The sequence below is a fragment of the Drosophila miranda genome, chromosome XL (assembly GCF_003369915.1).
Source record: "Drosophila miranda strain MSH22 chromosome XL, D.miranda_PacBio2.1, whole genome shotgun sequence".
NCBI lineage: Eukaryota > Metazoa > Arthropoda > Insecta > Diptera > Drosophilidae > Drosophila > Drosophila miranda.
In genome coordinates, this window is record NC_046673.1 from 7,970,087 (window position 1) to 7,996,536 (window position 26,450).

Sequence of the window (26,450 nt, forward strand, 5' to 3'; positions counted from 1 at the left end):
AAAAAACATTAAAATATTTCAATATGTCATTAAGTCACAGCGAATAAACAACAATAAGTTGAAGGCGACTTAAACATCTAAAAGAGAGAGAGAGAAAGAGAAACAGTCTGCCTGTGAAAGAGAGATGGTTTAAGGGGTTTTTGAGGGAAAGAAAGCCAGCCCTAGAGGTGTACTATACCAGATGGAACCATCTCCCTGGGCCTGAGAATGCGATGGCCAGAGATCCCTCTGATATTATGACATTTACTCCTCTGGCCCAAGCCTGAGTGTAGTTTATGCGTGTCTAGTAAATCGTGTCTAAATGATAAGGCAGAACCTGTAAGGTTTTCCTTCATTGCACAACGTTTGATTAACATTTAAAAATAAGTTGATGGACGCCCCTCTAGGGCTATTCCTAATTATTATACTATGAGAAGGGACTCTCTCACAAAGATATTAAAGAAAGGCACTGCGAATTATAACCTTAGTTGTATGTACTAGGTAAAAAGTAGTTGGTTGCATAATGGATTAGCCTCTAGGGTTATTATAAATTAGTATTAGTATTAGAGCAGAGTCTCACAAAGAGTTATAAGACGGTATTTTGTGCCAAAAGATCTATAGGTCTTAGAGGAAACGAAAATAAGTTCTCTGGTTAATTAATACATTGAGTTTTGCTCTTATAATGAGGAACCAATAAATATGAGGAACAATTGTTTAAAATACTATGCATAAAACAGTATAAGGATGGATAGCTCAGGCAAACTTTAGAGATTTCTAACGCTTAGCACTGGCAAAACGCACTGTAATTTAACTTGCCAGGCGTTTGTGATAGAGAGAAAGATATATATATATAGAGAGAGATAGAGAGAGAGAGAGAGTGGGAGGTAGTTTAATTTTTGGTGAAATTTTAGCCTATGCAAAACTTTGTCTTTTTTGGTTTAAGGAAATGTGTCTCTATGCTTTTATGTAAGTTGTGGTGTCTTTTCTAATTGCGAGGTGCAGTTGCTAGTGAAGATTAGGTATCAGTGGTCACATCTTCGTTGTCATCCTCCGGCTCGTGTCCACGTCCTTCCCGTATACGCTTCAATTTACGCTTTAGCATCATTACGCCTGAAATTCCAGGATAAGGATTACAAAGCGTCTCCAAAAATAGTTGTGTTTACTCACATTTGATGGCCTGAAAGGTTTTAGCCGAGGCCGAGGCGGATTCGCTGGCTGGCAAGGCATTAGCCGTGGCCTTTTCATGGGCCAGTTTTACCTCAAAATAGGCCTTTTTTAGCGTCTTGTAGTGACGGTACTCAATGGAGTCCTTGACCAGGATGCATCTAAAGGGAAATGATTTTGTAAATACAGCGAACTCTGAGAAAATAAAGGTCTTACTTCGCCGCAGATCCCTCACCGGAGCAATCCGATGGATTCGAATGATATATCTGATGGTAAAAGTACTGCAGCACCGGGGAGTTCCAGATCGAGAGACCGTACCACAGCCAAATGGCTACATTCAGCGGCAACTTGAAGTTCTTCGCAAAGAGAGTGGGAATGAAATACTTGAAGGGCAGCAGATTGATGAACACATGCGCCCACGCTGCGATTCTCAGGCCAAGGAACATTTGATATACCAGCCGATTCCGATTGGAGCTGGGCAGGGAGAGCAGGGCGAGCACTTCGGTGAGTATGCTGTACAGGCCCAGCGTGAGATTCAGGCCCACAAAATAGTTCTCATATCTATGGGGGGGTGGGCCAAACGGATAGACTCACATTAAAGTACGATTCAAGTAGAACAAGTCGAGACATGCCTGTACACATCGATGGCCACGAGGGCCAACAGGTAGAGGCCTTTAGAGCCGACCTCTAGAAAGTCCGCCTCCTTGTAGTCCAGCATGGCTCCATGCAGGTAGAAGGTGATGATGAAAATTGAGTAAAACTGAAACTTTTCCAATTGATGGGACCGGTAGAAGATAAGATTCTCCGACGAATAAAAGAGCGAGTATCGTCCCTGATTCTTCATCAGCTGGGGGAGTATCATAAACTCATTGTAGAAGTGCAGGAACAGGCAGCTGGCTGCATAGAAGGCGATGTTCCAAATCAGTCTCGCGAATTGTTTGCGCTTAAAGTACTTCATATTCGACGACTTGAGGAAGAACTGCCAATAAAGGGAAACGATGGAATGGAGGGTAAGGGTGGTGGGCAATTAGTCGAGCATTGGTCTGGAGCCGCATCAGATAATGTATTATGGTCGGGCGGTCAGTGGTCGTTGGTGGTCGGGGCTTTATGCTATCGTTGTTTGTTTGCCAGGAGCGGATTAGAAAGACCACGTTTTAAATTTAAATGGTTTATCATTTCTGCATTATTTTTCCATTGCAAAAAGCTTTTGGATTCAAATAATGTATTTTAACATTTTAGGTGCCCCATTTAGGCCACCGACCAACCCCCAGACCGCCACTGACCACCCTCTGTTTATTTATAAACGCGAAAATATTTCAGCAACCCCTCAAAAAGAGAGTGAACGCCGTCGTGGAATATTGCAATTCAGCTGGAGCACTTGGACTTACCTGAAAAACACGCTGAAACCCATAGAAGCCACAGGACAGAGCCACAAATATCCAAAACACAGCATTTATCAGGTAATACAAGTCAATATCCTGGACAAACGCATCGAACCGGTCGTTGGTTATTAGATATTTTAGCGGCAGAAAGAAGTTGCTGATCTCGGCCCAGTAGTCCGGCGGGCCAGCCTTCATGTCCAGGATGGATGTCATGGTCGGTATTGTTGGGATTCAGCCAGCAAAAGCTGAGCCGTTTGCTAAATTCGGCTATGAATTATTATTGTGTCGGCAGTGTGACCGCGGACTTATCGATAAGATATACGGTCCGACCCTCAGAAATATACCGAAATATACCGCCTCATTTAAAAAATATACCGTAAATATACTGACGAATTCAAGTTCCATTTTACATATTCCTCGATTATGATCTTCCGTGGAATATTCTCAGCTATATAGCACATTTAGCCATGCCCACATAATTGTATAAGATTGATGAATCAATTTTCTTCTTGATTGGCTTAATTTAAATAATTGCTTCTAATGGATTTTTATATAAAGTTTAAAATGAAATTTAATAGATTGTCGTGTCGGTCTTCTCCCAGATTTTATACAGTATTGATAAGCGCACTGTTGGCTAACAGCTGTTTTTATCAATACAGAAATCAGTTCTGATAGGAACTTATCGCACCTTACAGCACGCTGGAGCAACTGTTAAATCATAAAGCGCGCCATGATTTTTTAATTTCAAATTTTAAATTCAGGAATATGGCCCAAACATCAGCGTTAGCCAAAATCATTGACCCTCCCATCGATCCTGTGCAGATGTTTAAGCATCTTCTAGAGACAGTTGATCAAGGGAAACCGGATGGCTCGTTTAAAGAGATGAATCTGGCCACTATAGATGACGAATTCGGGGTGCTCAACCGAACTGTGGTATATCGTGGCCTCTCCAGCGACAACTATGTGTTCTACATCACCCATCGATACACGCGCAACTGCAAGAATCTCCAGGCCAATCCGAAGGCCAGCATAACCTTTTATCTGCCGCTCGTAAAGGATGATGCTGATGGCAAGGACACCACATGGCAGGTGCGTTTGATTGGGGCCACGGCAGTGGAGCTACCCGTATCTGAAATGGATGCCTTGTGGGACAAAGAGGATTTGCCGGCCAAGATACGTGGCCACGTCTTTCCCTGTGGCGAGCCCGTGGACTACGATCAGCTAAAGTTGAAGCACGACACCTTCCTGAGAGAGCACTTGACCTCAGGGAAGCCCATCGAGAGGCCAGCTAGCTAGTAAGTCCACGCATTCCAGATAAAAACCCATCCCATCGCCATCCGTTTTTCTCAACTCCAATCTTTGTAGCACCGGCTGGAAATTCCAGCCCCAACGCTGGGACTTTCTCAAAGTGGGCCAGGGCCTGATAGCCGATCGTTTTCAGTATCGCCTGCAGAGCAACGGTAAATGGGAGTCCATGCACGTTTCCACCTGAATCCTGAGCTTTTGGGGCTTTTGGGAGCTTCACTTGATTTCATTTTATTCAACAATATCTTTCTACAAACAGCTAAAAGTAATTTCTAACAACTAAATGTGCTTCTTTTTCGACATGTTTAACATACAATTACAGCATAGTTAATAAATATTACACAAAACAGCAAAAAAAAAATAGAATAGAATAGATTACGTATAAAAAGAGTAGTACAGATACAGTATGTGCTAATAAAGGGAGCCCAGTTAGTAGCGGTTAAGTTTTCTCCTCGTTTCTTTTTACATAATACAAAGATACATAGTTGTTCGATTTGATTCTGATCTTTTTTATACAAATGCTAGGGGGGTTTCGGGCTGCTACACCGCATTCACCGTCTCCCGTATCCAGGCGGCATTCGAGGCGATCTTGTCGTACATACGGGGTCTCTCGACACCTGTGGGACCGCATGCGATGCGCCAGGAGGAGACGCCGATGAGAGCCCACTGATTGGTGCCTGGTATCAGGCATTGGACGGGCGCTCCAGAGTACTCCTCTTGCTGTGGGAGAGATGGAAAATGCATAGATCGGTTGAGGTTTTGTATTTTGTAATTCAATGATAGATTTGTTTGTAAAACAGCTGCTAACAAATGAGATTTGAGTGCAGTTTAGACTGATGAAATTATTAATGGATTATGGTATATAATATCATTATCTTATCTTATTATATTCTATAAGATATTTAGCAATCAACAGAAAAAGCCATCCTTCAAGTTTAAAAATTAAAAAGGCTAAAATACAACTATTTTATTAATTATTTTTCGGTATTGTTAATACTTTCTTTTATCCAGGTTGAATTTTAGACACTCCTGATTTTAGTCCTTCTTATTAATGAACGACTTTGAGAAAATGTAAAGAAAGTCTTGATTACATTTCCAAATTTGCCAAATTATTTAGATTTTTAAGTTAATGTTTTTTTTTAACTCCATTGCGGGATATATAAAAAAAAAATGTAAACCGCTAGTTTCTATGCTAGCTATTCATATGTACCTAGTATATGTGCATATATGCCTATGTACATATGCACTATATCTAAATATGTACAAATTTATAAAGAGAAGGAATGAATATTATGTGAAACATAAAAGTACAGAACAAATACATATGTATGTACATATATTTATTATAAACTGCAACTCCCATTCAAGGGGTGCCCCGCTCTATTGGCATTTCACAATCAATTTTAATCAGTGTAACCCCAATTGGCGATACTACTGACGTCACACAGCACGCGACATGAAGGAACGTGTTTGATGAGTAAGATGAGCGCGCTTTCCCGTCCGTCCGCTCTCTTTCTCTCTCTCTCTCTGGAACGCTCGCTGCCTGCCGCTCTCAGCAACAACCCACCCCCTCTCGCACCGTTACGCCCGACTACCTGGGGGACAGAAGGAGCGAAAAGACCCGCCACTTCGCTTACATATAACGAACAGCAGCCCTACTGCAGCTGCAGCGGCCAGACAAAGAGAGAGCATGGAAGAGGGACAGGGGAAGGGAAGGGATGGAAGGAGGCATCAGTGTATATATAAAACGAGAGCCGGCCACTAGAATGCATTTATTCGGCAACCTTCCAAGCGATCGCACGCGAAAAATATCCATAGAGAGCAGTGAAGGAGAAACAGAGCGTGGAAAACGACAACAACAAGAAGAAAGAATACTTTTTTTCATCCAAATAAATGTTAAACATGACGGATATCAAGAGCTGCCTGAAGATCTGCTTCCAGGGCGAGACGAGTTTCATAATCTGCGAAGCCGAAAACAGCTATGAGGAGGTCATAGTCCAAGGTGAGTCACGGAGCATAGGAGCGAATCAAAGCAAAGAAAATATATTCAAAATTCTTTCAGCCATGGCCCGCTTTGGCATTCCGGAGACACAAAAAGAAGCCTTGCTTCTGACCAATGGCAACGGGTATATCTTTGAGCCGCAGCTCTTGGAATACTTCATACTGCTCTTCCCCTGCCCGGAGATTACTTTCCATCTGCGTCTAAGCTGGCAGAAGCTGCGGCGTGGCCACAGCCTGAACCAGTCCATCAAGCGGAAGCGTCACACAGATCAGGAGACGACGCCAACGGAGCAGACGCTGGAGCAGGAACAGGGAAAGAAGGAGCACCAGGAGGAGGAATACAAGCCGGTGGCTGTTTATCGCCAGAACTGTTTCCTGGGCTCATTGCCCAGCTCTGAGGCGGCTCCTGTGCGTCGTCAGAACTGTTTCCTAAGAGAACGACAGCCACAGCAACAACTGCAGAGGAAGGCGGAGATCCACGCCAGCCGGGAGGAGCCCCAACAGCCGCAGGCGAAGCGCTTGCGTCTGGATGTCTGTGCCAAGCCCAGACGAGCTGCATCCATTGCTCCGCTGCCTGCCATGCGCTCCATTCGCATATAGCTTAGACGCTACTAAAAATGAACTGTACATAGCCCTAGTACGTATAACACTCGTACATACGATATAAACATGTACTAAATACTCATCGCATCTGTAAGCATAAAGGTTGAACCGCTGTTCCTACTAAGATTGATATTTCGAAACCAAATGAAATCCAAATAAATGTATACGAATTAATTAATCTTAATCAGACGAGATTGGTAGAGCCCCCTCTATAAAGCACTATTCAGCTTCATTAGTGATTTAAATTCGAAATATTTTCAGCAGCTGTGGGCAAGATCTTGCCTCAACTCCTCCCTAAAACCAAAATACATGTAGTGTGCGCGACTGAGAGTGATAAGGTGCACACCGCTGTTCTACAGATAGGGATCTTCCCCTATCTCTGGTTTGTTCGGATCGCAAATTATCTCAATTTGTATACATATATTTCAGCAAAAAAGAAACAATTGATCCTAGAGATAGTCCATCGAATCCTTATATAATGCACTTGAACATGCCCCGAAAGTATGTATGAACCCAGAGAAAAAAGAAAAAAGAACATCACTCACCGTGCAATCGTACTTCTGGTAGGTGGCCTCCATGCACATGGAGTTGACCGTGGCTATGGACACGTTCTCGCAGGGCGCCATGTCACCGATCTTCAGTTGGACGCGCTGCAGGTGATCCCGCTGCCGGGACCAGCCCAGCGTGTTGCAGTTTGTCCAGATCTGCTCCTGCGCTGCTGACTGGACGGGCTGGGCTCCAGCTGCAGTTGGCTTCGTGGCTGAGCGGGTGGTGGAGGAAGAGTAGGCGGCGGAGGAGGAAGAACTGCCGCCGTAATAGTTGACCTGCGGGGCATGGTCGGGCAGGGGATAGGAATCCAGTTCCTGGTGCAGTGCCTCTGCCCTGGGCATGTACGAGGCTGCCGCTTCCGCCTGCTGTGGATAATGATCCTCTTCCTCCCCCGCCTCATCCTCCGGGGCTTCCTCCGTACTTCCGGAGCCCTCCATTTGCTCCTGGGAGGGTATCAGGAAGAACTGTTGCGTTTCCTGGGCCAACGGACTGCGCTGGACTTGAACCACCGGCTGTTGCCCCTCCAGGCGCTCGGCCACTGGTACATAGGCACGCCTCTGGACCGCGGGTGCAGGAAGGTGTCTTCGCTGCAGTGCATCGGGCAGACAGATGGGACGCACATGATCCGAGAAGCTAACCGGAGTCTCCAGCCGCACCAGCGCCGCTGTGGAGCCCTCGACGGGACTCTTAATCATCCCAATAATGCGTCGCCTCTGCGTCCACGGGGCCTTGGCGGAGAGCCGCACCGCACCCACAATGGCCATCCAGGTGGCCCGGGGCTGACCCTGAAAACAGCCCTCCGTGGTGAGGACCCAATCCTGCGATATGAGCGTGCCATCGCACACATGGATGTCCTCACGAAAGAGGGCCACCAACCAGGGCCAGTCCCCAGGGGCCGACATCTTGGGCAGCGACAGATGTTGCTTGGCATTGAAGAGCGCCGACTGAACGCCGCATCTCAGGTCGCCGCAGCCCACATACAGCACTTGCCGCCGGGGACAGTGCGTCCGGATGAAGCTGATTTCCGGCGCATGGGGATCCAGGACCCGCACGTAGTCTGTCAGCTGTTCTGTATCGTTTTGCACGTCGAAGATTTCCACAGATCTGCAGGGGAGAAAGAACATGTCAGTGCGGATGATGGTGGGGTAGAGGCAGGGGTTTCCTAATTCTTACTCGTAGCCCAATGACTTGCATAGTGACTCGGAGACGGTCTGGCGCACCACCAACTTGGCATCGCCCTCGAGTCCCTCGGCGCACAGCTTGCCCACCACGCCCTTTTCCGAAAACACGGCATAACCAGCGGCATGGAAGCGCGACAAATAGGGAACCAGGGGCTCAGGCTGCAGCAGATCCGCGGCCAGGGGAGCAATGGAAACTGAAATTATAAGAAAGGCCATGAATTAGTAAGACCATTTGATGGTGGTTCTGGTTCTGCGCAGCAGCACTCACGGCAATCCTTCTCATCCGCTCCATCCGGACAATCCGCCTTTCCATCGCATCGCGCCTTCCGAGGCACACATGCCCGGCCCCTGCCACAGTATAGGGCATTGGGGGAGCAGAAGGCGCAGCTGCGCTCGTCGGATAGATCCGGACAGTCTGCATAGCCATCACAGAGCCGTGGACTCTGCACATTGCTCTGCATATCGCTGACACAGTGCGGCTTCTGCTGGCAGGACTGCGTGCCCGTCGACTCCGGGAAGCGTTCGCAGTCGAAGTACTGACGGAAACGCTGGGGCAATCGACTTCCACAGCCGGCCATAAAGGATTCACAGTACTCGCGGCATATATGCCCGGGCGTTGGCTGCATGCTCGAGCCGTGGGTATCGCAGGGCGGCTGGAGCAGGCGGCACACAAAGTCGTAGGCTTCGCGATAGCATTCCCCATCCACGAGCTCCCGGAAGACGATCAAATCATCGGCCACCTGCTCGTAGCTGGCATGGCCCAGTAGATTGGGATACGTGGTCACGTTGTAGCCCAACTGGCGGCAATAACTCAGCTGGATGGGCTCACAGCGACGCGGTGGCGCCGGTGTGGTGGTCACAACCGGCTCGGTGGTCTCATCGTGTCCGCCCAGCGGCGAGCTGGACATGATGGGCTCCTCAATCAGGCCCGTGGTCTCCTTGATGCTCAGACTGGACACATCCACGGTCATATTGGCAAAGTGACGACGCTGATGGTCGCTCATCTCTTCATGGAAGAGCGCCAGGAGCTCACCGCTGCTGACCAGACCCGCGTACGGATCAAAGATCATGTTGAAGTGCACGATGATGTTGTTATTATCCTCGCTTCTGTGGAAGGTGAGGGGGGAAGGGTTTAATTTTTAGTGGTGGGCCATCTACGTGGGATTTGATTGCTACTCACCCATCTAGGGCCAAGATCTCGCTGCCCTCGTAGGCCTCTCGCAGATCCGAACGCCTTAAAGTCAGATTGATCCTCTCCCTGTAGTCCCTGGACTTGTGCTGGAAGCGCAGGGAGTTCTGATTGGCCAGATCCATGCTCCACTTGTCGTTGAGCACCATGAAACGGCCTCGAAAGACTCGATCCGGTAGCGGCTCTGGACGAAAATAGGTGTCTGCAAGAGAATTTGCATTGAATTCAGTGAAAGATGGATGCAGTGCCGCAGGGCAGAGGAGGCACACTCACATCCCACATATACAAATGCGCCGGCCACGAGCAGGGCTATAAGGAAGCCGGCGATCACAGCGCAGCCGCATTTCTGACCGTCGCCCAGCTTGCGGCGGGTGAAGCGTATATCCGAATCCGTGGACAGAACAGATTCCGATTTTCTTCTCAGACCATGGGCATGGTTGTGCATATGCAGATGGTGTTCCCGCTCCCGCTCGCGCTCGCGCTCCCTCTCCCGCTCTCGCTCCCTGTCGCGATCCCTTTCCCGTTCCCGTTCCCGCTCTCTTTGTTGGGCGGTGTCCAAGCCATTCGTTGCGGAACCTGCTCCCGCTCCTACTCCTGCTCCTCCTCCATTGGTGTGGCTGTGATGGGGCTTGTGGTGCCGCGTACAGCGAGTATTGTGAAAGACCTTCGGGGGCAGGGCTGTGGAGCCGCCGTTGCCGCTTCCTCCATTGCCATTGGGATTTGGATTGCTGTGGACAATGCCCTGCGCAACGAAAAGAAAACACTTTTGGTCAGATTCAATAATTAAGCGAGCAGAGTCGGTGGCAATTTGGTCAATGACCACTAAAGCGCCTTAAATGCTTTGATTTTACGCCAAATCATGCCGTTAAATCCACACACGGAACGAACCACAGCCCCTCAACAGTCAATTCGAGCAGCTACGAGTATCTCCATCCATCGCGCCATCATCGGGGTGGCTCGGAGAAAAATCTTTACTTGTTTTAAATGGACTTGGATTGTGGTTGCTGTTTATGTAGCTGGTGCATGCAAATGTGGCATGCAACATTGGAATTTGCGGAAGCTTCTGCTTTAATTAAGGAAATTACCAGCCTTTTTTCGACTTCACTTTTCTTTTGGTAAATTTAATTTCTCGAATGGAATCAAAAAGTGCGCGCTGGCGTTGCCAGCTTAATGATATGGAACAGCTGAGCCGGGCTCCTACCAGCGTTTACCCACACTAAGCCGAGCCCAACAGAATAAGAACATGTTGATCAATGTTAACAGCGATTACATTTCCAATTACAGCCATTTTATATTTATCGTGTTCAAAACGTACTTTTCACCTTAACCGAAAACAAAAGACTTAAAAACAACCGTAGGACAGAACTCCTAATATGTCCGATCATTCGTACTAGTGCAGCTATAACAATAATCAATAATAGAGTCCGATCGAATAATACAGTATTACAATTATTATACTAGATTATTCTACAAGCATACTTTGGAAAAACGAAATTCAATTAAACGACAATTCTCCGACCGATGAAATTTATTGCTTACTGGATGGTATTTTTTTGTTTAAGGTTTTAATTATTGAAAAATATTGGAGCCAGCTAATTATGTAGAATTTACACGATGTCTATGTCTGTATGAAAACGACGCCAATATCCTATTTTGTAGAGACTTTCAATTTATGGAAACAGTTAAGATTGCCATTACTTTTGCCACTAAAAATAGTTCGAGTTCAAAGATAATTCAAAACAGGTCTGATGGAATACATATTTCAATTGCCCATGTACATATCTATGGACGTAGGAATATAGCGATAGTTATTTATGTTATATCGCTTAATTAGAAATCAGTCAATGCATATGCACGTTCAAGCAGTACATTTATGTCCAAAACAGTCAATGATTTCGGAAGGCAACTTAACTTAACCTAAGCGGCCTCTCTCCCTTTAAAAGCCTGCTTCTGCTTCTGCCTGTTGTTTTATTAATTATTTGAGCTTAACTAGCACGTAACATAACGGATGCGAGGGGGAAGCTTGAATGCGGTTTGGTTTTTATGTTGCAATTGCGAAAGCGGCAAAACAGAACACAGGCAGGCACAATTTAGAAAATAATTAAAGCGCAAGTAAGGAAAAAAAGAGCTGCTACTACTGCTGTTGCTGCTGCTATTTTTCTGTAAACGGGTCAGTCAGCGCATGGCCCACTTTTCTTGAGCTGATGCGTGATGCTGCCTGCCAGACAGAGACAAAGTAGCATAACAATAATAAAATAAATGAACAGGGGCAAAAAGTGTAATTAAACACAAATGATTTCCTCATTTCATAATCTCGGGCATCGGTCAACACTTTTTTATTGAGCAAACTTATTAGCATGGTGTTGCAATTGTACCGCTCCCGCCCTCTCTCTCACTCAAACGAGAGAAGAAAGCCAGCCAAGTTTCGGGGGCTGAAGCTTTTGTTTCACTTGCAGATCACTCGTTCTCAAAGAGAAGAGGAGTGTGGAAGAGAAAGAGAGTGCGCGGGGCCAAGCAAGTCAAAAGTCACTCGGCCGCATAACGGCTCGAAGCAAGCAGTGTGCTCTACTCTTGTCTTCTCTCTTCATTTCTGCTGACGCGAATGCATTATGCGTGGCGCACGTGTTGGCAGTGTGTAAGCTTTCGTGTTACATCACCGCGAACACACACATTTCCTTCATCCTCTCTCTCTCCCTCTCCCTCTCCAACCCAATTTTTAACCAATTGGTAGCTTTTCCTTTTTTTTTCTTTTTTCTTTAATTATCGCACAAATTCATATTTAATTACAATTTACGCTTATGCTTATGCTTACGCTTACCTTCCAATTTTTGCCTCCTCCTCCTCCATTTGTCTGCAAATTGGATTTGTCTTTGTTGCGATTGCTGCAGTTGCTGTTGTTGTTCTTTTTATCAGCTGCTGCCACTGCAGCCGCCGTTGCCGTCGCAGCGGCTATGTTGCATGCCGCATTCGCATTGGTATGTGCCTGTGACCCCGGGGATGAAGTTTTGTCCGCATCGCGGGACTTTTTCATCTGCAAAACAAATTTGAAAAACTTTTGTTCAACAACCCATAGTGCGAGCATTTCGTTACAAAAGCTGGTAATGGAGTAGACATGCGCGAGAAGCCCGAAACTAACCAACCGAACAGGTGCTAATTGTCCGAGGTGGTCTGGTCACCAGCAACAACTGCCAAATTTAGCACACTGTAGCAGCACATTCCCCTCTGCCACGCCGCTCCACGCCACGCCACGCCGTGCCCCGCCGCTGCCCATCCCATCCCACACGCCCGAGGGCCATTTATATGGTTTGCTCCAGTTAAAACCCAACACCAAAACCATTTAAAACAACAACAGAAACATCAACAGTTACAACAACAACAGCAAGCACAGCCAAAGTCAAAGCAGTACCAAAGTCAAAGCAGTCCAATGTCAAGCGAACAGCGCCCCAATGTCCAGCGTCGACAGCAACTGCGACAGCGACTGCGCGACTTCAGCGTCAGCGTCAGCGTAAAAGAAAGTTTCTGCGTTTCCTTTATTTGTAGTTGGTATTGTTGTTGTTTTTTCGCTGTTTATTGTTTATTTGTTTCATTTTGCTTAACATATTTACATATTTTTTGATTATTCGCTGTCTTGATTGTGTGGCCTGCCGCGTGTTCCCATTATTCTCTGTTCTACGTTAACTGATGATCTCCAAGACCGGCTAACACTATGAAATACATACATACTATACATAGCAAATCCAAGGAAATCGTTTAACAATTGAAAATATGAATTCCATTCCACATCATAGAAAGTTTAGATGAACGAAGAATCTAAATTTTAAATATTTCCTTCCTCATAGAACAAAATTTAATCTGTTGACTGATCTCTGATGATCCTTGGTTGGATCTAAAGCTGCATATATCTCGCAATCAAGGAAATCGTTTATCTATTTTAAATGATACTCGTAGTATCTGAATTCAAGAATGGTGTGGCGTAGGGTTCTGATTCTCGTACCAGCTCTAAGTATCGTGTGGCCCAGTCGTGCCACGGACAAGCTGACTCGGATCATAGAGAACGTATACATATGTACTGTGGCATCTGCAGGCGAAATACTTTTGTTCAACAACCCATAGTGCGGCACACAGAATATCTCTAAGGTAATATCCTCTTGGGTGAGCCGATCCAGGTGCTACGAAAATCAAAGATTGGTAGACAGCTTCAGTGGAATGCCGAGCGTGTTACAGCCTTGTAATGGATGGCATGATGACCAGCGAAATTATGAGCTATGATGGGGATCCATCTATCCAAGAAGGGCTGTGAGCACCGCTTATAGTACTACAAAAACCACCTGGAACTGATGTCCCTTTGGAAGGTGGCCATAAGAGGCCTCAGTGACTTCAATGACTCGTAAAAAATACTAAATTGTTCTTTGTTTCTTGAATAATTTTCTTTTTATTAAACAAAATTATACGCTGCTGCTGCTGCTGCTGTGCTGTCCGTTTTCGCTTTTCTTTCGCACGGCCACCAATTAGGAAAATTCATTTCGCTGGGGATGAGAGTTGAGTGGAGTTGGCGCTGACGCTGCCGCGGCCGTTGGGGAGGAGGCCCGTCTTGTAAACATGTTTTGCGCTCAACATGTTGCCTGCCGTTAATGTTGCCGAAACGTGTTTCCTCGGGGTGGCAGGGGGGACGGGGACGGCCCCCACCAAGCAGCCGCACAGTGGCGGCAGCAACAAAAACACTTTCATTTTGCGCCATGCCTCGCCTTGGCTTTGAAAATTGTTGTTGCTTTTTATTTTGGTTTTTCGACTGCAATTGGCACGAAAAAAAATTCGCTTTCGCCTGCAACAAGACAAACAATTCAAAAATGCGAGGCTCTTCTGCAACAAAGCGGTCCTCCTCCTCCTCAGTGGGGCTCTTCTTTAAAGCCTGTGGCATGATGGCATGGCATGGCATGGCATGGCATGGCATGGCACGGAATGACACTTGTCGTCAATGGGAAAACGAGTTCGTGGCCTGAGTCTTTTGAACTCTAACGCTCTATCGCGGCATATCGCCGAGCCAAGCCGAGCCAAGCCGTGCACTTTCACAGCGAAGGCCGAGATCGAGGGGGACAGAAGACAGACTGGATGACCTTATGGCCACAAAACGAAGAAAGTTGCAACATGTTTTCTTTGTTGTTGTTGTTGTTGTCTCTTCTTTTGAAAAGGAAAGCTGGACGATGCGCGATGCGCGATGCGCGATGCCTGATGATGACCGAATTCATGATTTTCGCCCTTGCCATGTGGGAACCATGTGAGGCATTCCACAAGCAACAGGGAATGCCCAAATGCCACTCCATAATTAAACTATTCGAAGATTAGAAAACATGCCATGCCACATCTATATCTATAAAAATATGATTGTTGTATATATTTTAGGACCACATTCAATGGTGTTTTCTCTTCTCACATCAGCATTTTCCCAGGATTAAAACTAAGGGTGAGTCCTTGACCTCCTATATGGTCATATAAGGACAATATCTAGCTTATTGAAAACTTTGTGGGCCATTCGTCTAATTTTAAACTTTATTTCGCGTAAAAAATTATGAAAAATAATGCAATAATATATTTCTTATAGAAAACTGTTCAATCTATCGGATGAAATTAGTTTTGCTGTTGGAAAAGCTCCTAAGCTAGCAGAAAACTGTGCTTAAACTTAAGACCTGCCCTTTATATGACACTGTATATTTTTAATACGATTTTAATAAAAGTTTTGCAATGATTACCTAACCGAGCCATGAGTGGGCACACTTTTGTGTCAAATTTCAATACGCTGAAGCAGAGGAGTAGTCGCCACCCCACCCTTCGGTTGAGCAATTATCCAACCAATCCCACATTACTGGCATACGCATACGCATCAGCTGAGACTGAGACTGAGATTGAGGAAATCTTCTGGTCAAGTTTCATTGCGTTCACTTTACGACAGCGCAGGCCCCAGTGCGTTGAGTTAGGAATGGAACACAACACACATATGTATGTACTCGTATCTTGTTCAAATATCACATTTCTGGCTCACGCTCTGGGTTTGGCCGCTGCGACGGCTGCAATGTTGCACTTAGAAGCCGCGTCGGGGCCACGTGCGGCCAATGGCAACAGCCGCAGAGCAAATGGGGAACGGGAACGGGAACGGCAGCTGTGACAGCTTTTCACTAATTTCCCTTTAAGCAGCCACAGTCACAGCCGCAGCCCCAGCCCCAGCCCCAGCCTCTGTGGCAGCCGTAGACGTCGCTTGGAGCAGCAGAGCAGCCGTAGACGCCAGAGACGCCAGAGACGCCACAGACGAGGCCCACAGCTGCCACTCAATCGTGACGAATTAATAACGGAACGTTTTGCCGAACTGGGGGAAAGCTGCAACTGAACAATGAGGGAGAGACCGAAGAAGCGAAGAAGCGAAGACCGAGAAGACAAAGCCTGCAAGACGACAAGGCGGGAGTTCAACCGAAAAAACTGAACAAAAAAACCAAACCAAAATGAACAGCTTTGACCTCCTCAAGGAGCATTTCTATCCGCTATCAGCACTCTTTCTCCTTGGCTGCCGCTCCGCCTCTTGGACTCTGCCGGGTGGCAGGAGAGTACGTGCGTGGTGAAGCTCGTGGTAGACGATGATGATAATGATGGCATTGCCAGATACGAGTATGAGTGCGAGGTACGACTAGATGGCGTTTTCGCCTGCAACGATTGACGATGACGACGACGACGACGAGACGTGACTGAAAACTGATTTTTCAAGCTGGCAACTATGAAACTGGGTTGCCGTTTTAGGGTGTGTGTGTCTCACATAAATTGGCTCTGGGTTTGGGTTTGGGATTGGGTGAAGCCAACTTCTGTGACTCACTCATTCGCTCTGCCCACAAAACTAGCCAACAACAACAACAACAATTATGGCAAATCAAAATGCAATCCAGCAAACAGAGTCGTCTACAAATTGTCGCTCTCATCCAAGCCGAACCAAGCTCTTTGGCTATGGAACTGGCTTTGCCTCTGGCTAGCAATGGGTGCGGGACGATACCAAAACAGAAACAAAATGATCCACTAATTTTGATAATTTCTTGGACAATTTGTACTCGTTTTTGGCGGCGATTTCAATTCAATCCAGAGCACAAATGTTGCCCAAGCCAATCCAATCTTATCCAGACTTTCAACTGATCGATTCCCATTTTTGAGTAGTTATGGTGATGGTGGGGGCCCACAAGACCCCGCACGAAATGGAGTTTGTGCCATCTCCAAGCTTGGCTTTTGCTTTGCATTCCAAATGAAGTAGAAAGTTCTCCGCTCTCAGCGATTTATTGGAATGCCTATGGGCGCTTTCTTAACATTTCTCATTTTCGCTGGTTGCCTCTCTGCTGTTGTCGCGAATTACTATTCAGAATGCGATTTGGTAAGCCAAACTGGGAATGGCCCTGTTTCTAGCTGCTGGATGGGTGGCCTGGGTCAGGGCTTGTTTTGGGAACCAAAGTAGAATATATAGATTGGCATGTAAATACGCGTACGTATGGATGTAAATCGGACACCACACAATTAAAAAGATACAAAAATGGGTTGATGAACTGCTCGTCTGCGAAATTTGCATGCGATAATCTCTTTGGCCATTTGTATGCAACTCAAGGTAGTCGCCAAAATTATGTGGAGGCTATAATTCCCACAATTTCCCAAACAGCTTCCACTTTGTCCGTAAAAGTTAATTTCCGCTGGGATTTGCATATTTAATTGAAATTTTGCAACTATTTTGGATAGCAGAATCGAAAAATAAAACAAAAAACTGCACTGGAGAAAATGCCAGAAAAGGTAAAAGATTAAAACAAAACAAAAAAGAAACGAATCTACCGATGACCGATTGGTTAGATACCCTTGCAGAGGTTTATTGAAAAGAAATATAAGTGTATGTAAATATATATAAGTGCACACGAACTATAAGTTGTTTTTCGATAATCGGCCATACTCTTTTGCAGCATTCGCTTGTCGAGTGAATATTTTTAATATTTTGAGACCTTAATATATAATCATTAACGTTACCTATCCAATCTTATATTAGTTAGAATTCGGAACAACCAGAATAAGAGTCTGTGCAAAGATTCAGTCCTAATACTAAAGAACTAGTTTTCCTAGAACAAGACAGACAGATGGCTAAATCGATTCGGGTGTTGCATGCCCAAAACTGTAATATCTCGCGCAGAGGGTATCAAAACACAGCTTGCCCACGCAGAAGCGTCGGCAGGCAGTTCAAGGCTGCCAAAGCAGCAGCCAACTGCAAGCAGTGCGTACAAGCTGAACAGAGCTGTAGAAGAGCGGAGGTATTTTGGCAATGGAAATCGGTTGGAATGGTTGAGCCGGGGCAGTGGGGATCGGGGATCGGGGCTCGGGGTGAGCACTGTTAATAAACCATTGCCAATTGGAAAGTAAAGGGCGAAGCACACATGTGCAGACATAAACGAAAGGAAATTGAAATTAAAAGACATTCCCCCATAAATCGCAGTTAATAAAAGCTCATAATGAAGCAGCGCCAAGGCAGCAAGCAGTGGCAGAAGCGCATGATCATGATGATGGAAAAGAAGAAGCAGAAGCAGTGGCAGAGGCAAAAGCCAATGATTTGTGCTACTTTCTTTGGGGCTCCTCTGTAGCAGAGGCAGAAGCAGCAGCAGCAACAGCAACAGCAGCAATCTCGTCTTTTGTGGCTTTTGTCTTCTGCTTATTCTTCTGGCAGTGCCACTGCCACTGCCACCTCTCCTCTTCTGTTTTCTGCTTCTAATTTATTTCAATGACATTTTACGATAAATGCAAGCCCCCTTCATCAAATGCCATCCACCTTCCCAGCCAGAGAAAGTTCTCTTGAGCTCTCGCTGTGGCTGTGACTCTGAATCTGACTCTCTTTCCTTTTACTCCCACCCATAAAGCGTTTATCGATACTGCTTGATGGGCCAGCATGAGAGTGCCTGGCGTGCTCGTGCTCTCCCACCATGTGTCTGTGTGTGAGAGAGTGGTGTCTGAGAGCGCTTTGCTCAGCTGCTTCTACTGCTTTGCTCTGTCAAAAGGTCGCTCAATGAAACATTTGATTTGAGCTAAAAGAAAACCAGCAAGAACTCTAAATAGATAAGAGTGTCGACCAGGGAGATACCCTCCTCAAACTATCAAAGCTGTCAGCCCCATCAAAAAGAGACCTACAGCAATCAGACGACTTCAGGCATACGCACAGATCTTGGCTTCTCTGTTTCTTATAGTTCCCGAAATCGAGGGCATAAGATAGTATATGCATTGGGTATTTTGTTATTGTCTGCTTGCGCAAAAATACAATAAACCCCCCTTTTGGGCTCTCTATGGTATACAGGGTATAAAAATCAAAGCTTGGCTCAAGCTTATTTCTAGACTGAGTCTCGGCAGTGGTAGTTGTTGCTTTTGTCGCCGGCTGTCTGGTGGCATTTGGCAAAATGGCAACAACATTTCATTTCATATTGCTGGCTGCCTTTTCTAGTTAGTTGTTAGTGTCTTGTGAACCTGTTGCACATGACTGCAAAATGTGACGACAGAGAGAGAGAGAGACAGACGGACGTACAGAGTGAACTGTGCCACAGAACACAAAACTGCGACAAAACGGAGGGAGTGGAGTCCCGTCTCTTCTTTCTTGAGTCAAGTTCTCATAGTCTTTGAGATAGTAGTCCCCATATGTTCACGCATCATACAGATATGTCATCAAAGGCTCCGCGACTGAAGACTGGAGTTCAATTAACATTTGGGAGTCATCAGTGAGGAATAGTATGTTTGGGGGAATGGTTCCCGACTGACACCATAAAAAAGTTAGCGCCTTTTACACAGCTGTTAATCGGTTCATTGGATTGGGTTCTTTTTTTTTTGTTGTATATGTTGGAGGGGGGGGGGGTCTCTGCAAATGGCGTCAGCCTTTTTGGTTGCCGTTGGGGTGTTTGGTGATTGTGCAAAAAGAGAAGAAAGAGAGATAGAGAGAGAGAGGGAGAAAAAATCTTTGAACAAAAACCGAAAATAACAGCAGCAGCAACAGTAATGGGGTTCCACGAGCAAGATAAGCCATACGAGAAATAGCCGCAAAGGCAGGGGCTAAGGGGCAGAGGGGCATGGGGCTAGAGGCCAGGGGCTAGGGGGTGTAGCGGCAGACAACTGAAAGTTGTTGCGTTTGTTTCTAAGCCAAACGAGTTTGTTGTCGTTGTTGTCGCTGCAATCACTTTTGGCGCATAAAATGCGGTGCGAGAGAGGCCTTAGACTAGACTTACATATATGCAGACCCATAGACTTATTGGAATGCCTTGCTGGCCCACACTCTGGCACATGTATGTATATGTAGTAGGTATGCCCACCTATACTCGTACGATTTCAGATTGCCGAACTGATGAAATTGCGGCGGGCGGAGACTCCAGAAGAGAAAAAGACAACTACGAAAAGAAACCAAAGAGACAACTGCAAAATAACAATCCCAACATAAAAACCAAATTGCTCAATAGTCGGCTTGTAGTACGCCGTAGTAGTATGTATGCCGCCTTTGGCGGCCAACACCACCTACAACTACAACAACAACAACAACAACAATGAGCGAGCGCCCTATGCGCGCCACACACATGCCCTGCAACAATCAACAATCAACAATAAATAACCCAAAAGCCGAACAAAACTCTGGTCAACGCAAAAACCTTGGTACCCATACTACATACATATGTACTCTCCCTCCATACACATACCCTTAACAAACGTTTCTTTTTGTTCATATTTTGTCATGATTATCTGTGGCCTTGGTTCACTTATGGGGCCTACCCATAAGAACCCGACCCGACCCGACCCGCCTTCTAATGGGCATAATTTGATGAATTTTGCTCAGACAATTCCTGCATACATATTGTTTGTTAGATGTACTTTAATTAAGAAAACTTCTACACAAGAAACCACAAATACTCTATGGGAATCCATTTTCTAATGGTGATCATTTTAGGGACTTTCTGCTCAGACAATTCCTTCGCATTCTAGATGGTACAACTACAGTAATCCATCATATTTCTACTCGAAAAAATTTGGATAAAAGAATATTAAATATACCTATATTGAAACCAAGAATACAGATTCCAATAGGCAACACACAAAAGCAATCAGTGGAACATGGGAAAAATGTCCACTTTAAGGAACTTTTAGTTTGAAAAAATCCAGAAATATTTTCCATTGAGATTTGAAGGTATGTCTTAAAAGAAAATATAGCTTATTAAAAACCAAGTGCACCAAAACTTTTGCTCGCCAAATTAAAACTATTTTTATTATTATTAAAATTATTTTTCCTTTAAAAATCGCGATATAGAAAAGCTCTTAAAACAGCAGAAAACTGAAGTGATTAACAAAATATGTGTCCGATTTTTGGATACTATTTATTTCGGAAAGTTTCTACAATTAGCAAGCACAAATCTATTCAAACAAAGCTATATTTTTAAGGATTATATTTATGTTATTCTGATACAAAATTCAAGAAGTAATTTCTCAGTTTCTACTGCGACTTACTGCCATAAACAGTCAATTGATGTGTACAGATTTCCCCTATAATAGTGCTTCAGAGTATCCACTGATTCGGTATTGCAGAGCCCTCTTTTCAACTTCATTGTTAAAGGCGACATATTTAGGGTTTTTGGAAAAATTCTCATCAGCCAAGAAAACAAAGGCCCAAAGAAAGAGAAACAGCTATGGTAACAAAAGTCTCCAACGATTCATTTCACAAACAAATTTATACACGCCACATGCACACTCGTAAAAGCGGTTGCTGCCGGCTGGGAAGAGGGAAATAATACTAAATTACTATACCAAAAAGAAAAGAAAAGCCACTCCACTGCTGAAACAACAAAACCAACAACAACAACAATCAAACCCAACCGCCATAATTTTTGCATGAAAACAGCTGAAAATTAAAATCACAAAGACCAAGACCAAGACCAAGCTGATGACGACGGCGGCGACGCACTCCAGTAAAACTTTTGATTTCTTTTGGTTATGCTCGTAGTAGTTTTGTAGTACGAATGAAGGAGGCGGCCGAGGCGGGCATCATTTTTAAATCCATGCGCCTAAGGCAGTAGCAGCGGCAGCAGCAGCAGCAGCAGCAGCAAAAGTAAGTTACTAAGTCAAAATTGGCTTATAACGGGACGCACTTTCACTTGAAAAAGCCACACAGCCGACAGCCGAGCCTCAGACTTTACACTGGAAAAAAAAACCCAATAGCCATATGTATATCCAGGGGCTACCTATTTTTCAAACTATTTTTTTTTTTTTTACCATCTCAGAAACATATTTTCAAATATTGTTGTTTGTATTCTTTTTTCTGTGTACTGGGTCTCTCTTTGATTATGTGTGGATGCTGGTGACTGCCCCTTCAAAGAGGAGGCGGGGCTTTTAGCTGACTATCATTATAATTTCCATAAATTTCACAGTAGCCAGATCCCAAACAAATACTCGAATTACAGAAATATGGAAAGCTGAGGAGAGGGGAGTATTGGGTGATTGGATGGATGCCCCGTTGAAAATCGTGTGCAGGGGGCTATGGCTATCAATACCCCAGATACTAGTGCAGGCAGGCATTATGCAATCGGCGAGATGACAAAATCAAACAGTAGTTTGCTTTTGTTTTTTTACGACTGGCCGCCCGGTTGCTTGGCGCTTTTACTTTTGTTTCATTAATTATGTCTGTTCGACCAATTTCCAATTATGACAAATGACGATGGAGCAGCCATCAAGCAACGATGGAAAGTCGTTTTAGGCGAGATCACCAAAAAGAAAAGAAACAATTTCAAACGTTTCCCAGACAGATTTACAGATTACAGATGTCTGGTTTTTCGTTGCCCTTTTCAGAATTTATATAATCGCTTTGGGATCGAGCAAGATATTTTACAAGGCAAAGAGATGGGGGGAGATAAGTATGTATATAGGGAAAGTCTCAACAAAAATTACAATATATTTGGCATTTGCTTTGATTTTTGGTCAAAAATTAATAAGAAGCCAAAAAATCTTTAAATCTTTAAAAAATCGGTCACGTAGAACTCAAAAAACGTATAGAATTTATTCCATTTTATGGGCGGAAAAATATGAATCTTTGAGTCGTTTTACTCAAATCTTTTTAGCCGAAGAAAATAACATAATCTTGAACTTTGAAGAGGTTTTTTCTTTAGTTCTAAAAAGGAGCATCAGAAATGTTGCCCCATTTCCTGATGGCTGAACAAGTTCTTCTCCAGTGGCAGCAAATGATTTCCTCTGATGAGGGAATGCCTAGATCACTCACCTGGCTATTACTGCAGTAGTAAATGTCCGACATCCTGGATTGTAGTGGAAGGCAGCTGCTACTGCCGCTTCGCCCAGTTCCGGCACCTTCGCCGTCGGTTCCACTGATAAATACGCTTTGGGTCGGGATCTATAACCAGGGCAGGTTAAGCGGCATGACCGCGTTTCTGCCAGGCTGCCAGCGAGCGAGCAGGTGAGTGAGCCAAAATGCCCTAAGCACCAGGAACAGCAGAGGCAACAGCAACAATAAATAGCAATGACAATAACCTGTTTTTCTGCACTGCAAAAGTGTCACACACACGACTTGTAATCTTGTAATCAATAGCCAGTTGACGTCGTTTATTGTTACGTTTTAACGGATTAGATTTTCCGCATATTTATCTGTATAAACTATTTACCAACAACAACAATGCAATAGCTTGAACAAAACAAAACAAAACAAAACAAAAACAATTCAGCAGTCGGCTGCACTTCACGCTCTGTCTTGCAGAACACTCCACTCGCTTTTTCGGTTTTCTTAATACTATTAATATTACTTTCAGCTTGGTTTAAACAACAGCGCATGCGCGCGCGCACCTTTCTTTCTTTCTTACGGAGCAAATAAACGACTCGAACTCGAACTCGCATTCGTATTCGGATTCCGTATTATAATCGCGTCGCTTGGCTTAAACCGTCTCGGGCCGTGGTAAAACTCAGACTAACTTGGCCAGACAAGTCTTCAGCCGTCACAGCGAGCCATAAGTCGTTCTTCTGCGTCGCCGCCAGCTGTCTTGGGCGCCAGTTGCTGCTTCGCCAGTTTGAGCTGGACGTGAGGCATGCCTCTAACATCGTGCCGTTGCAAGTAATTTGTGCGCAACTGAGATGGCCTTAGTTAACTAAGCTGGTAATTTATTTAATTGAAAATCCCAAATGAAGCGCCAAAGTGTTAACAGTACAGCTGGAGAAACATCGATAACATCGCGGTATGTTTTTGGCGCCCTTAGTTTATTGTGTATTGTTCCTTAGCTAAAAGCGACCAAAGTTTCATAGTTTGTTAGTGATATCTAAAAAGAAATATGAGAAAAAATTAAACTATATATAAATTTATTCATATATGCCTTATTTATATAGTATTTATAATAGGAAGTTAGGGTGTAGAAGCATCGAATTGATGTTCCTTCAGCCATATGTTAACAGGCTGATATAGCTATTTAAATATTTTGTGCTGTTAGGCGCAAGAGCGGAATTAGATGGATCAGCTGTTTACCACGACAAACACTTCCCAGCACTATCAAATGATTTCGATTTTCGTCAACAGTTTTCTTGTTATTTTATCAAATTTACTTTGATTTGCTGTCTGCATGCAATGCCGCCGACTCACTAATACAGAGCAATGGCACGCAACGTGCTAGAGAGCAGCCTACTGGGCGCTGGCTTCAGTATTATCTTTCAGGTGAGCGCAGTTTCGAATTTGGCCCCAATTGGTGAGATTGGTATTGAGAGTACCAGCCAGCCAGCCCAGCCCCCAGCCCGTCAGCAATTAGTCACCATTCTGATGCCTTGTTATTCTTATCACCCTTTTCCCAGATACTATGCCGCATCCTCACGTTCGGCATCAATGCGTACATTGTGCGCAATGTGGGTCGCGAGGTGCTGGGTATCATGAATGTGCGCCTGCTGCTGCTCGAGAGTACGTTGCTCTTCTTGTCCCGGGAGGCCATCAATCGGGCTGCACTCAGTGCCAATTCGCAGCAGCGAGACAGGTGCTCGTGGGCTCAATTGATCAACCAGATGTGGCTTACGTAAGCATTGACGAGCACAAATCCATCCACAAATCTCAAACCCAAACAATAATTTGCCACAATCTGTTGCAGTGTACCCATCTGTGTCGTCCTCTGTGGCCCCTGTTTGTACATTTGGCTCAACTGGCTCTCGACCGTAGACGCTGTCTACTCCTCCCAATATGAGTTCGCCTGCTATGCCGTTGCCCTGTCCTGTGTCCTGGAACTGTTCGCCGAGTCCACCGTCTTCGTGGCCCAGGTCTTTTGCTTTGTCAAGCTTAAAATTCTGTTAAACACTCTCCACATCTTCGTGCGCTCAGCCATTTTTCTGTGGATCGTGATTGGCGACAGGAGTGCGGCCATCACAGCCTTTGGCATTGCCCAGCTGGCCAGTGCAGTAACCATTGTCCTCGGCCAATACGGATTCTTCTACTTCTACATCGGGCGCTTCAATGACTACAAACTTCAGCAGGCTCGGAAGAAACAGCCGACACCCACATCCTGGGAGCTGACACTGTTCGAGCACATGGACGACTTCCCTTTCACGCGGCTGACCGAGTTCCTGCCGGGCGTTATGTTCGATCCCATTGGAAAGTTCTTCAATCGGGAGCTGCAAACGCTCACGCTGAGCTTTGTCAAGCAGGGTGTGCTCAAGCAGATCCTCACCGAGGGTGAGAAGTATGTAATGTCGGTCTCCCCAGTGCTGAGCTTTGGCGAGCAGGCCACCTATGATGTGGTCAACAATCTGGGCAGCATGGCAGCTCGCTTCATATTTCGCCCCATCGAGGATAGTTCCTACTTCTACTTCACGCAGACCATATCGCGGGACACGCGTCTGGCCAAACAGCCCTCGGACCAGGTGCGACAGGCCAGCAGCGTGCTGAACAATCTTCTACTGGGAGTCAGTTCCATTGGCATGCTGGCGTTCACTTTTGGCCAGAGCTACTCCTACCCAGTGCTGCTGCTGTATGGCGGCCCAGACTTTGTGGCCGGTGGCCTGCCCCAGAGCCTGCTGCAGTGGCATTGCCTGGCCATCTATCTGCTGTCCGTGAATGGGATCAGTGAGGGCTACATGTTCGCCACCAACACCAGTCGGGACATTGACAAGTACAACTATCTGATGGCCATCTTTTCGGTCAGCTTCCTCGTCCTATCCTACGTTTTGACGGGCATCTTTGGGCCGGTTGGCTTCATCTTTGCCAACTGCATCAACATGCTGGGACGCATCCTTTACAGTACCTATTATATCAGGCAACAGTATCAGCCGCTGTCGCTGAATCCGCTGCAGGGCCTTAAGCCAGCCAAGCTTTTTGCCGGGACTCTGATCCTGTCTGGGCTCATATGCTATTGGGTAAGTGCTATATCTATTTATTCATTTCAAAATCTGTCTAATCTTTTATGCTTTCGTCCCCTCTGTGCAGTACCAAAGTTCTGCTCTATTTACCCATTTGGGCATTGGCTTGATAGCCGGCCTTGTGTGTCTACTTGCCTGGGCCCTGTCGCATCGCGATCTGGTGCGTTTGGCCTGGCGATATGGCAGGCGGATCAAAATCGATTAAAGGATATGGGTTGGGCGATTTATCGGAGAGCGCACAAAATGTGGAATGGAATACTTAAATATTTATATAGACAATTGTAAATTAATTCCGGAATTAAGTTATTTACCTATTGAATGTTTGTAGTGCTTCTATGCTTCGTTAATGTTAAGGCTTGCATTAAAAGACAACGACAAATTGTATTATATTTTTGTTTAAACAAGAATTGGATGTATCCAATCTATTTTGACGGAATTTAAATAAATTTTAATTAATTTAAAAATTCAACGGAAAAACATAGTAGGGTTTTGGTATTTTATGTGCATAGAAATCAATACCCCAAATGTACTAACGCATAGGCATAAATTCCCTAACTCGTTCAAATAAGTACCGCAACAGCACGCGACAAATAAATTGTATTAAATAATATCCTGATGTAACTTCTCTTTAACTGTCTTCTCACATAAGCGAGAATAATGACATTATTATCCTGATATACCTTTTCTTAAACTTCACTC

General features: G+C 45.2%; 5 protein-coding genes across 7 annotated transcripts; 3 read left to right on the forward strand and 2 right to left on the reverse strand.

The window, feature by feature from the left end:
- Positions 1-3: 3 nt before the first annotated feature.
- Positions 4-2,841, reverse strand: LOC108159091. Of its 2 annotated transcripts, none has more exons than XM_017292063.2 (5): positions 2,532-2,841; positions 1,776-2,110; positions 1,360-1,704; positions 1,147-1,304; positions 4-1,089 (listed from the first exon to the last, which is right to left on the reverse strand). In XM_017292063.2, the coding sequence occupies exons 1-5, from the start codon at positions 2,736-2,738 to the stop codon at positions 995-997; spliced, it is 1,140 nt and encodes a 379-aa protein (XP_017147552.1). In that variant the 5' UTR covers positions 2,739-2,841; the 3' UTR covers positions 4-994. The 2 variants fall into 2 exon arrangements, with proteins under 2 accessions (XP_017147552.1, XP_017147543.1); XM_017292054.2 differs by having other exon boundaries at positions 1,776-2,122.
- On the forward strand, positions 2,515-4,221 carry LOC108159101 (pyridoxine/pyridoxamine 5'-phosphate oxidase). Its single transcript, XM_017292076.2, has 3 exons — positions 2,515-2,603; positions 3,287-3,820; positions 3,891-4,221. The coding sequence occupies exons 2-3, from the start codon at positions 3,291-3,293 to the stop codon at positions 4,015-4,017; spliced, it is 657 nt and encodes a 218-aa protein (XP_017147565.1). The 5' UTR covers positions 2,515-2,603; positions 3,287-3,290; the 3' UTR covers positions 4,018-4,221.
- Positions 4,036-23,610, reverse strand: LOC108159070. 2 transcript variants are annotated; one of them, XM_017292021.2, is made up of 8 exons: positions 22,639-23,610; positions 12,172-12,384; positions 9,627-10,095; positions 9,345-9,555; positions 8,433-9,271; positions 8,157-8,358; positions 6,980-8,087; positions 4,036-4,550 (listed from the first exon to the last, which is right to left on the reverse strand). In XM_017292021.2, exons 1-8 carry the CDS (start codon positions 22,669-22,671, stop codon positions 4,371-4,373), a joined length of 3,255 nt encoding a protein of 1,084 aa, XP_017147510.1. In that variant the 5' UTR covers positions 22,672-23,610; the 3' UTR covers positions 4,036-4,370. The 2 variants fall into 2 exon arrangements, with proteins under 2 accessions (XP_017147510.1, XP_017147517.1); XM_017292028.2 differs by lacking the exon at positions 12,172-12,384.
- Positions 5,593-6,618, forward strand: LOC108159109. Its single transcript, XM_017292089.2, has 2 exons — positions 5,593-5,832; positions 5,893-6,618. Exons 1-2 carry the CDS (start codon positions 5,724-5,726, stop codon positions 6,429-6,431), a joined length of 648 nt encoding a protein of 215 aa, XP_017147578.1. The 5' UTR covers positions 5,593-5,723; the 3' UTR covers positions 6,432-6,618.
- Positions 23,611-23,892: 282 nt separating the features above from the next.
- On the forward strand, positions 23,893-26,138 carry LOC108164781 (protein RFT1 homolog). Its single transcript, XM_017300702.2, has 4 exons — positions 23,893-24,069; positions 24,204-24,418; positions 24,491-25,748; positions 25,819-26,138. The coding sequence occupies exons 1-4, from the start codon at positions 24,010-24,012 to the stop codon at positions 25,954-25,956; spliced, it is 1,671 nt and encodes a 556-aa protein (XP_017156191.1). The 5' UTR covers positions 23,893-24,009; the 3' UTR covers positions 25,957-26,138.
- The last annotated feature ends 312 nt before the right edge of the window (positions 26,139-26,450 follow it).

Bases quoted from the DNA above. Each gene is read 5' to 3' on its own strand.
- LOC108159070 (XM_017292021.2), bottom strand. From the start codon at position 22,671: ATGTCGGACATTTACTACTGCAGTAATAGCCAG. The intron at 10,096-12,171 runs GTAAGCGTAAGC...TTCGTTGCGCAG, and splicing joins GAGGAGGCAAAAATTGGAAG to GGCATTGTCCACAGCAATCC. The intron at 9,272-9,344 runs GTGAGTAGCAAT...CACCTTCCACAG, and splicing joins GAGATCTTGGCCCTAGATGG to AAGCGAGGATAATAACAACA.
- LOC108164781 (XM_017300702.2), top strand. From the start codon at position 24,010: ATGGCACGCAACGTGCTAGAGAGCAGCCTACTGGGCGCTGGCTTCAGT. The intron at 24,419-24,490 runs GTAAGCATTGAC...AATCTGTTGCAG, and splicing joins ATCAACCAGATGTGGCTTAC to TGTACCCATCTGTGTCGTCC. The intron at 25,749-25,818 runs GTAAGTGCTATA...CCCTCTGTGCAG, and splicing joins CTGGGCTCATATGCTATTGG to TACCAAAGTTCTGCTCTATT.
- LOC108159109 (XM_017292089.2), top strand. From the start codon at position 5,724: ATGTTAAACATGACGGATATCAAGAGCTGCCTGAAGATCTGCTTCCAG. The intron at 5,833-5,892 runs GTGAGTCACGGA...AAATTCTTTCAG, and splicing joins TGAGGAGGTCATAGTCCAAG to CCATGGCCCGCTTTGGCATT.
- LOC108159101 (XM_017292076.2), top strand. From the start codon at position 3,291: ATGGCCCAAACATCAGCGTTAGCCAAAATCATTGACCCTCCCATCGAT. The intron at 3,821-3,890 runs GTAAGTCCACGC...CAATCTTTGTAG, and splicing joins ATCGAGAGGCCAGCTAGCTA to CACCGGCTGGAAATTCCAGC.
- LOC108159091 (XM_017292054.2), bottom strand. From the start codon at position 2,738: ATGACATCCATCCTGGACATGAAGGCTGGCCCGCCGGACTACTGGGCC. The intron at 1,705-1,775 runs GCATGTCTCGAC...ACCCCCCCATAG, and splicing joins GTGGCCATCGATGTGTACAG to ATATGAGAACTATTTTGTGG. The intron at 1,090-1,146 runs GTGAGTAAACAC...CTGGAATTTCAG, and splicing joins AACCTTTCAGGCCATCAAAT to GCGTAATGATGCTAAAGCGT.